General features: G+C 48.1%; 1 protein-coding gene across 1 annotated transcript; it reads right to left on the bottom strand.

Moving 5' to 3' along the window:
• Window positions 1-741: 741 nt before the first annotated feature.
• On the bottom strand, window positions 742-7,850 carry CkaCkLH20_11966 (major facilitator superfamily transporter; the record flags this gene model as incomplete). Its single annotated transcript, XM_038894680.1, has 9 exons — window positions 742-1,129; window positions 2,519-2,600; window positions 2,657-2,875; window positions 3,161-3,378; window positions 3,438-3,615; window positions 6,378-7,107; window positions 7,163-7,336; window positions 7,415-7,515; window positions 7,628-7,850. The coding sequence occupies 9 exons, from the start codon at window positions 7,848-7,850 to the stop codon at window positions 742-744; spliced, it is 2,313 nt and encodes a 770-aa protein (XP_038740121.1).
• Between the last annotated feature and the right edge of the window lie 3,190 nt (window positions 7,851-11,040).

The following is an 11,040-nucleotide window of genomic DNA, read 5'->3' as shown; positions in this document are numbered from 1 at the left end:
GTTGTGGAATAGCGACTCGCCGTCCTCGGCCCAACGCACCGACGGCTGCCCACCCATCCGCATTCGCCACCCTTTCCCCAGCGCCATCCATCCGATGATGGTGCTGACGACCGTATGCGCGCCTACATACATCCAAACGGCATGTTGATCCCGGAACGCGATCACTGCTTTGATCCCGACCTCGTCCTGATCCTGGGGCTGGTCCTTGAACGCGGCCTCTAAGAAGAAGAGCTGGGACTACCATAAAATGGCGGCTAGCATCCCCGTGTATAAGTGCGGCTTGGTATACCCGAGCGGATGGGACCGGATCCCTAACGCCGCACAGAAGCAGAGCAGCGAGTTTGAATAGATATGCCTGCCCACCTGCGTCTTGATCGAAGCCACCATGAACAAGAAGACGGCCCGGTTGAGCGTGTCGTTGTCCTTCTGGGAATACATACCCTCGTCCCCTGCGTCGTCGTTAGCCCCGTCCTCGCTGTCCTGGTTGTTATAGCTGTGGTTGTGGCTGCTTGCGATGCTGCTCCTCTCCAGCTCGTCTGCTATATCGCATAGTAAGCTCCACTGTTTATCTGTAAAGCGGATAGCCTATCGCTCTAACGCCTCATCCCTTCCGATGTGGTGCGCTCGCCAGCAGAAGCCCAAATATCGATGTCCGACGGTCCGGTATTTGGCTATTGATGCCTCCTTGCCCTTTAGACCGAACGGCATCCTACTGGGAGTGGTGCTGACGATGCTGGTAAGCTATTGGAGCGTCTCGGTCGGCATGCCGTCCAATCGCCAGCTGCACCGTTCCACCTCGCGATCGAAGCTCTCCCCGAGACGCAGCAATATCAGCCGTTCTTGCGCGCCATCTTCGTCTTGCTCCCGGCCTCGTCCCGCCGTGGTGCTCTTCACCCGTATCCACTCGGCTACTTCAAATATGTCCAGTAGATCTCGAGACCCAAAGTGATTGACCCACCGCACCCTCTTCACCCACGACGAGTCCCGGTCCATATCTTCTTTCAGATCCCCTCTTCGAAGTCGCTCGGCATCCTCGGCATCCAGCTCAGCCGTACACTGGGCTACTATCAGCTCCATGGCATCCTTCTCTGACTTGTTTGCCGAGTCTGGCCACGCCTCGGCCTCGTTGCTGCGGACGATCTAGTATTGAGCATATTTCCCGCGCATCCACGTCTGTAATTGCACCTTTGTTGATTTGAGCGGTCCGGCTGTATGCCGAGCCTCCCTCTAATGGCGTGTGATGTTGTCTCTTGCTGTTGTGAGATATCGGCATATAGAGCAACTATAACCCTGTAAAACATTAAGCTGTTTGATGGCTAAGCTGCTATCTATGGGGAGAGCATCAACCTTTGGATCGGCTAAGTCCATCCTGCTATAGTAGTCCTTAATATCTCTGAGAACCTCTCCTTTTAACTGATGCTTGTGGCGGAAGTGTGACTTAATGCTGCCGCTGGGCTGAATAGCTGCCTTGCATTTGTAATAAATGAGCATTTGATGCTCCTTATTAATCTCAATAAAGCTATTTATAGTTAGTTAATACTACTTATAATCTTATAATAGTAAATAAGCTATAGATTATCTTTCTTCTCATCTTTTACTATTGAATTACCCCTTTTCTATAGATTGGCCCAATGTAACCCTAAGCCTGAGTCTCCACTTGGGGTTAAACACCACCCAATCACAGCTCCGTCCCGAGTCCAACCGATTCTGCTCTAACGCCTGGACCACCTTCCGCCATTTGTATGGCCGATTTTACTAGAATCGCCTGCGAATAATACCTAGGGCTATGGGGATAAGGGAGGAAAGTGAGTAAATAGAAAGAAGTAATAATGTAATATAATATTGAAAGGAATATCTAATTAGCTAAGCCGTGAGGTCAATACGTCTATCTATTGATTGGCTATTTCTACGCTTAGACCAGCCTCACGAGAACTGGGTGTAAAAACAATTATGAGTAGATAATGCTGAAATGAGGTGGTATAGAGAAGATAAATAGATATCTAAATTAGCCTAACTCTTAGCTTTTATTGCATGCTGGTTTGACTGATTTTACTGTAGAAAACCTCAACGGACTCTACCCCCTGTTATTTTAATGGACTCTACCCTATGTCTTCATTGACTCCACTTTTTTTAACGTGTGGTTTTTAATGGACTCTACTAGAGTCCGTCGTGGAAGGTATGTTAGGGCTTTGAGTAACTGCCGTGTTTTCCGGGTCGAGGACGAGCATGGTACCCGTAATGTCCGGTCCTGTAGGTGGGACAGTTACCGTTATTGGACTCAATCCAGTACCTCTTGCTGTAACCGTGACGAGAGGTCCTGTGAAGAGCCTGGGTTGTCCGGCTGGGTTGAGCAACAGCCTGGTTCCAGTCATATCGGTTGCAGCAGGTGGAACATCAATTGTAGTAGGCATGCTGCCTGTCCAGGGCAAGATCATTGTAGTGAAGGAAGTATCAAGGGGCAAGTCCTGTGGGAACTCGGCGTCTGCTGGAAGAATAACGACTTCTGTCCCAATCGCACCAGGGCGAGCTGGGAACACCGTCGCGGTACTGGGTAAAATAGTCCTCGTTGCTGAACTCTCTATGATTGGGCTGGTGAAAAACTGGTCGTCGGACAGCTGCGGAAACAAAGCATTCGGTGCGATATTAGGTCCAGAACTGTCAGTGTTTGGTGGCGCTGGGGTGAACAGCAACAGCGAGTCTTCCTCATTGCCTGGCTGTGCCAGGTCTGTAAACTCGTCATCGAATAGTGGCCCGTTATCCTCATTGAGCACGAACGACGGTGAGTCGGTAGGAGTCAGGACCAGTCGGGTCGCAGTCTCCTCAAACCCGATCGGTGGAACAGTGTAGATGGTCGTCGCAGTACCCGTCCAAGGAGCTGTGATTTCGACGAATATGGAGGCAAAGGTTCTCGGACTGTTTGCACTTTGAGGGGTCGTTGGTTGAAGAACAAGACGTGTCTCGACCAAGTTGCTGCCAGTGGGAAGGATTAATATAGTTGATCGTACTGTTTCGGTCCAAATTCCTGTCAGTGTTGTGATGGATGCTGGAGCCATGGTTTGAATGTGAGGTAGAGTCTCTAGTCGCGAGAGAAATCGCTGTCTGTCAATTGAGTATGTTTCCGTCGGAGGTAGGTCGAAGCTCTCTTGCCCGGGCAACGTACTGTCGCTGTTCTCGGGAATAGATGCTGCTATATTGTTGGTGTATGTCGGCGATGCCATGGAAGTGCGTTGACGGTGTCCAGGGAGAGGCTGAAAGATGACCTTTGTGCCAATCTCTGAATCATCTTGCGGGGGAACATTGAGGCTGGAAGCAGTAAAGCCGTATGGCAATACTCGAGTGATGGTGCTGAAGACGTCGTTTAAGGTCAGACTTGGGTTTCTGCGTCGGAGGTCAGCATCGATAACACATGCAGGGTGCTTGTCCCCGACTATACTCACAGGGTCTCGATGTACGTAACAGTGTTTTCAACCATAAAATTGGACAAGAAGATTGTTGGGGCGTTCGTCACTGGTATTGTTCTTCCAGAGATGGTGATTGTGGTGTTAAAACAGAGAGCGGCGCTAAGTTGGATCGGAGTTTGGTCGACAACCACAACATGTTGCGTGATGGCATCTTCTACATTCACAGAGGAGCAGCTCGCATTCCCAACAGAAACCCATGCCAACATGCAGAGGGCAATCAGGCTCACACGACATGGGAAGGATGTCATCCTTGCAACGTGTTTTCTCCAGGTTGAACTTAAGAATTCAGGTTAACAATAAACCACGAAGGATAAGAGCGTAAAGGTCCATAATAGGATATTGTGTTTTCCCCTGCTATGATGATATATATGAGCTTGGCCCTGCACAGAAGTCAATCCAAATTCAGGATGTGCTTGAAGGCATGTCGAATAAATCCCGGAGCCAATAGTAGCAACCCATAATCAGTGCATCCATCAAACGGGGCTCTGGACCAAATCCACTTGGAATGCAAACGGGAAGCCCTGTTAATCGCTAACGGCCAGTAGCCGTATGGTTCTATGTACTAACGGAAGCGTCCATTGGCCGCTGAGCTAACTTAAGGCTAAGATCGGATTAAGCTTAACGTGTCTCACCGAATGAAGTAGGCTGGAATATCTGAGTCACGGCTGAGAGTTATTAAATGTAACGGATTTAGCAGCATATTCTTTGCACCAGTAATGATAATTATGTCTTTAAGCCACTTCTTTAATTCAGCTGGATGCCAAATGTAACATGTCGTTCTAGTTGCTCGCCGCTCTAAATGAGGCTTGACTTGAGTGCTGCAGGTTATTAAGTTGAAGGAGATTAGATTGAGCTACGCACAACTCCACAGACAACGATTATGTATTATTGAAACGAGTTCTTTGGTACATAATGTATCCAGACTTCAATATTTTTCTGTGGTAGCCTCAAATACCTGAGAGATGGTTTTGGAACGATCGTCATCTTAGTGTGTGCGCCGCAGACCTGGTGTTCGGAACGCTTATCTCAATTCCCAGCGCCGGGGACGACGCTGCCGTGAGTAGTAAGACAGTGAAGACACTGAGACAGGAAGAAAAGTTAAATTTGTTCCCGAGACGTCCACATTCGATTATCATCCAATAAAACAGTGTATAATTATCAACGGACTTGAGGCTGAAAACCTCCCTTCTGCGAACACAGCATTTTCAATGAGAGAGGCGTTTACACTCAGCTGAAGAAACCCTCCCCCCAATGCAACCTATGTCCTTCTGAATCATTCAAATCTATGTCACCCAGACTCTTAAGTGACTGCGGGGTTAGATCAGCCACATAAACTCGTCGGTATTTCTGTGGCTTGGAGACTCCGCTTGCGTGAAGTCGCAGCAGGCCTTGGTGATTTCCAGGCTGCGTAAAGCGTGCTGGGCATCCAGCATTATTGGTGTTTGTAATTGCATCATCTGGCGAGTATGAACCCAGGCATACCTTTTCCCCAAGGGAGTACATGAAGCCGCAAACAGGAAATTATTATTCGCGGAGAAGACGGGGTAAAGAAAAGAAACAGTGGAATCTCCCGGACGTCACCGAATTTACATATTGATTGATGAGAACCACAGTGACATTTATTATCTTCTCTTTTTCTCACTCGCTAGCTTGGTTGTGAGCAGCTGCTATCCTTTACATCTTTCCGGATGCCAACAGTATGCGCAACAAACTGCTCATTTTCTTCCTCCGCATGGTCTCGGCAGCCCCTCGCGTCAGTCCTAGAGAACATGACTGTCCGACTCAAGTCCAAAGCCTTCATTCCACTACCTACACTATGATAGCACCCGTGCAGACCATTGTTATCGATCGAGTTCAAGCGGATGACTGCACATGGATCACAGCGATATTCCCTGCCGCTGCATCTCCCATACGGCCGCTGAGTCTTTCGAATCCTGATTTCAGCACACCGGATGGTGTTGATCAACAACCTACGCACAAACCTTTACCAGAAAACACATACGCTGTTTTCCCCACCATCATCCCACTGGTCAATAGGCCAAGTTCTGCAGGGGAGGTCGAAGGGCCGCGTCAATCCGCACCTACGCAAAGCATACCCAACCAACCATCATTCACAAACCCATCAACGAACAGCGCCAGCACCTATGTTTCAGACTTTCCCAACAGTAACTCAAATGGCCAGACCTCTTCAACGCTGACTGAGACGGAGGCGTCATCGACTTCCACCAATAACCCCAGCCCGGGAAACCGAGGTGATGAGCCTCCTCCCCGTTTTGTGCTCTTCGCTGGTTCAGGTTCCAAACTCTTAGCGAGGACTACCACCCACAAGATCGCAGTCATACTTATAGTTTTCTTAACTTTTCACATGTAATCATGGGAGTTCTTTCTATAAACAGCAGTTTGCCTCTAACAAGAAAGGATACGCACACCACGCAGGGGAACAAATCGAGAGGTGAGATGAATGGTTGGGCGCTAATTAACGTTAATATAAATTAAAACTAAGTGACTCATAGAAATATTTCTCATCCTCAATCCGTCTCTAAATCCCTTTTTTCTGATCTTGTTTTTGGTTTTATTATCGTTTGAGGCTGTATTGTAGTATGCTTGGCAAGTGACCTCGATGGAAACCACTTTCTCAAATAGCAAAACGAAATCTCGGGCTTTTCTCGCCTAACGCTTCGATCTCCTCCTCAGTTTTGCCTTCCAGTAAATGGTCCATTTTTCCTTCCTCTCTCAGTTTGTTCTGCCTCCGGAAATGCATGTGAAGCAGCACATTAAGAGCAAATGACACTGCCAACATTCCCATACTAGCAGCGTACCCAGGAACAAAGCTGTCGCCAGCAAAAAGAAATGGGGCGGCCACGCCGGATGAGTTTCCAATGGTAAGATGCATTCCCGTTGAGAATGCGCGTTTACCGTAACGTGGATTGTTGGTAGGAACCCAGGCGAAAGAGATCCCAGCCCCAGCAAAGATGCCAATCGAGACGAAAAATGTGCCGGCATAAGATACTGCGTTTCCTTTCTCGGCGACAAGCATCCCATACCCAACAACGGAAGAGATAATTGCTCCCATTATAAAGTAACCTCGGCGCTGGGTAAGATCGCTGATTCGGGCGCAAGCAATGTACACAATAGCACCGACAGCGTAAACCGGAACTGTCATTGCTTGCACTTCCGTGGCGTTCCAGGTCCCAAGGCCATGGATAATTGTCGGCAAGAAAACGACGAATGAGTAAAGCATGGTCAACAGCGGGAATAGAGCAAAACAATACGCCCATGTCGTCCAATCCTTGATACCGTCTTTGACGTCTTCCCATTCCATCTCACGCAGATTCCGGGCTCGGCCGATTTGCTGCTCATGGATCAATACCAAGTTTCGCTTGTCTTCGTCAGAAAGGAACTTGGCAGTCTCTGGGCTGTTGGGAAGAATGAAAGGTATGATGAAACCAGTAACGATGGTCGGGAGTCCGTTGATGAGGATGATCCACCTCCATGCGCGCCAGCCCGAGGTTCCGTCCATGAAACTAATGCCATACGCCACAAGCCCCCCAGCAACTCCAGACGCTGCCGCTGTGCCATAAAAATAGGCAATTCGTAGGGCCAGGCTCCGGCGACTGTAGAACATTGAAAGGTAAAGCACGACACCCTGGTGTAGTTAGTTCGCACATACTTCTCGCATCTGGGATAGCAGCCTGACTTACAGGAAAGAATCCTGCCTCAAATAATCCAAGCAACAAGCGACAAGCAACGAGAGCAGGAAAGTTTTGCACGAATGCGCTGAAGGTTGCCACGAAGCCCCAGCAGATGGTGAGGCCTGCGAGGTAGCGAGAAGGCTGTAGCCGCTTGATAATCATGTTGGAGGGGGCCTCGAACAGCTGTAGACATTCTATGATTAGCAATGTTTCGTCTCTTTGCCATAAGGTCTCCAAAACTCCACGGCAACCGTGGCTTACGCAGTAGGTGATGAAAAGAACGGAAACGGCAAGCTGGAACTGGCCTTTCCCAAGGTTAAGATCCTCCTCCATCCCGAATAAACGAGCATTTCCAATGTTAACTTTGCAAACCAGTTAGTGGCGTTTGGAACAATTTCTGAACGGGAGTTTTGAAGTACATCTGAATGATCAAGATTTCCATTCAGTTAATCATCTGAGGGTAAAAGAACCTACCTCGGTCCATCATGTTCATAAGATAAACCCACATAACCATCGGCACGATTCTATAGTCAAGCTTTCGGAGGACGGCACGCTCAGTTGCCTTATCGATAGTTCCACCGTCGTTCGATGATGCTTCCTCCACTGTCTCGACTTGACGGGATGATCCGTCGGTGATTTGTGGCCAATCTACCTTCTCATTGGGATTCTGGTGGTCTGCAGTATTCTGGACTCTCATTGTGAATACTTGTATCTGCTGAAGGGAGTTTGGAAGTTGAATAGTTCATTAATTTGTGCAAAGTCTTTGGGTTGGACAGAATGCAAATGGCTTTGCGACATGTGAGAGCAAGTGAAGGTGCTTTTCGAAAGCTATCAAAGAATGTGTGTCATATTTAAAGCTGGTGCACCTAAGATAATGCTCTATCCTAAGCCATTACCAGGAGACCGGCCATTGGACTCATGTCAGGACGGCACAAGACATGAACCTGCTACGGGCGTACGGAAGGCGCTGGCACCTACCAGCTCAGCCCATCCTCCCCGGTTTGCTGTTTGTTTCCAAAACTATTCAGCACTCATTTCTCCGTGTGGCCGGCTTTCATTGGCAACCATAAGAACAAAATCCATTTGGGCACTCTTGGACAACACCAAGATATTGGCATGCGGGGAAAGTCTTGGGCCTCACCGTTGCCCGGGTTAGGTACATGAGGGCCGCGTACAATGGCCAATCTTCTTCCCGTTCAGCTACTGGGATATTGCATTTGTTCCATGTTTTGAATCTTACCTCCCCGCGGCGTTGACGACGTGGCTGTTATGCCATGGCTCTTGGACCCAACGATAACTTCCAAGTCAAGAAGCTCTCTAGGCAACAACACCCACCGGGTCTGAGCGGTTCAACGGAATCGTAGAACCTTGGCAGTTACATGACTGCATAAGATTCTAGCACTTATTAGAAATGATCGTCAAGATCCTTGGTTCCCAGCTTGGTAAACGAGAAGTTGGCATTACCCGCCACAACCCGCCCAGCCTCGCATAATCATTTGCAATTAGATTTCCTGACGCTGGGACTCGGAATAGCACCAAATTGGATAAGAAGCGCCTTCTATCAGCTAGCTGCTTCTCAACTTGCTGTTGGATGCGATGTTGCAAAATACAGATTGATTCAGGAGCTCTGCGTCTGCACAGTCGGTCCAAAACATAATCTGGCACCTGTATCAGGCTTGTCGGTTGGAAGTCCGTTCGGTTTCTTGCGTGGCCTGCACTTCTTCCAACTCTTACATCTATCCAGTATAAAAAGCAGTGAAGTAAGGTATTGATAGTACATCTGGCCTATGCCGGTACATCTTGATATAACCAGCGGGAATACGTTCTAATAACCCGCAGTTACAATTCACCGCGCAATACAATGCAAAAAATTCTTAATCGTACAAATGATTGGGACGGACCATTTCCTAATTTGGGTGACAGGGGTTGCCTTCCCACCTGCATGCGCTTCAAGGTGCGCATTGTTACGCACATATTTTAACTTCAGACTGTAACGATACCTCTCACTACTACAAAAAATGGACAGAACATGATTCAGAAGCCACCATGTCCGACGATACAAGTTTATATTCCACGACTGGACAGCCTCGCCACGTGCGGACAACAATCAACTATTACAAAGATCCCGGCGATGGGACTGAACACGCACCCAGCATTGCTGGCAAAAGGAGCACTTTTACTCAGCCATCCATCGACTTCGAAACCATTGTTACGGACATCACGGGCGCCGAAGACAAGTATACACTTGATAGCCATGGTTTCCAAATTTACCACCACATAAGCAGAGAGACAGAGTTCACCGATGACCAGCGAATCAAAGATGTGTATTATCTCGAAATCGAGCAGCTGTTACTTAAAGTGTAAGTCGTGAAGCCCTGCAACCAATGGTAATTATTCATATTGAGAGGCATTCAGAACAGGCGCAAGTCGTGTTTTCATCTTTGATCACACAATCCGTCGACCAAACCCCACAGCGGCTCATTCAGACGAGGAGAGAAGGCCTGTCAAGCGAGCTCATATTGATCAGTCGGAGTGGGCAGCGACGAATCAAGTGACCAGACACCTGGGAGAAGAGGCCCCAAGACTTTTAAAGTCACGATTCCAGCTCATCAACGTCTGGCGGCCTATCAAGACGATTCTCAAGGACCCGCTTGCCGTCTGCGACTCTCATTCTGTACCGGATACGGATATCCTCCCGGTGAAGCTGGTGTATCCGGATTGGGTTGGGGAACCATGTACAATCTTTCCAAACAAAGGCCATCGGTGGTACTACAAGAATCGCCAGACGCCCTCTGAGGTCTTGTTCATAAAATGCTACGATTGGAAGACAGATGGAAGAGCGAGACGGGTTCCCCATGCTGCTTTCACAGATCCAGAAATGGCGGATCAGGAACCAAGACAAAGCATTGAGGTCAGGGCTCTGGTTTTCCATGAGGGGGATACAGAAAGATCATGACCACAGAGTACCAAGTAAAGCCATATCGGCACGCATCATAAATACGGAACATCATGCATAATGGCAGTGATTGATCGGTTCTCACTTGCTATATGTTTCAAGTTATTCAACTCTTTGTGAGATCCCCCGCAGGCACGGAGAGTAACTTTCATTCTAGTCTATGTCTTAGACTTTACTTCATGATATAAAAGGTCGCTGCATGAGCTGGAGTCTCAGTGAATTCAAATCCGCTTTCAATACCAAGACAGCGTCTCGGATTTTGCATATATACAGGACGTCTCTCGATCCTCGAGTGTTGAAATGTGCAGATAAAACGCTTTAGTTCAGCCAAGACTTGATTGGGCATAATCCTAAGAAAACTCTCGATCCGCCCGTCACTGCGAGCGCCTAAAAGGATCCGGCAAGGCCGTCCCCAAGTGACGCCGACCTCTAACGTATTAACTTATCCTAGCCCATTTGATCCTTCTGGTCTCTTCAATATGTAAGCACCCTCACCATGACGCTTAATTAGCGCTAAATCGAGCCTTATTCTGATTCTAAGGGTCCCGTGCCGCTATATTTAACTACTGTGAAGCCAACACAAATACGACCACATCAGATTCAGTCTCATGAGGAATTTTAATATCTCACTAGCCTTTCACTCAAAGTCCCTACATATTACGCATCATTTCGGCATATGGGGTGCTAGATTAGTTGATTTGCAGATCTGCTTACATGCTTTGGTTGAATTCAAAATCACCTGACTAGCGCTGCTCGGTGTTTCTAGAATAGGAAGTTCCCCGGAATCTCGTCCAATTGCTTTTCCGTCCCAACGAACTCTTCTTCATGATCCAAGACTAGCCTTGTAGTTGGAGAAGGTAGTGTTGCGCTTCATTGCTAGTACTCATACAGACATTGTCTCTTTTTTGAGGCTCACAAGTTACATTTCTAA

The sequence above is a fragment of the Colletotrichum karsti genome, assembly GCF_011947395.1.
Source record: "Colletotrichum karsti strain CkLH20 chromosome Unknown Scaffold52, whole genome shotgun sequence".
Taxonomy (NCBI): Eukaryota; Fungi; Ascomycota; class Sordariomycetes; order Glomerellales; family Glomerellaceae; genus Colletotrichum; species Colletotrichum karsti.
Note: the sequence above shows the minus strand (reverse complement) of the source record. Positions and strands in the feature narration are given on the sequence as shown.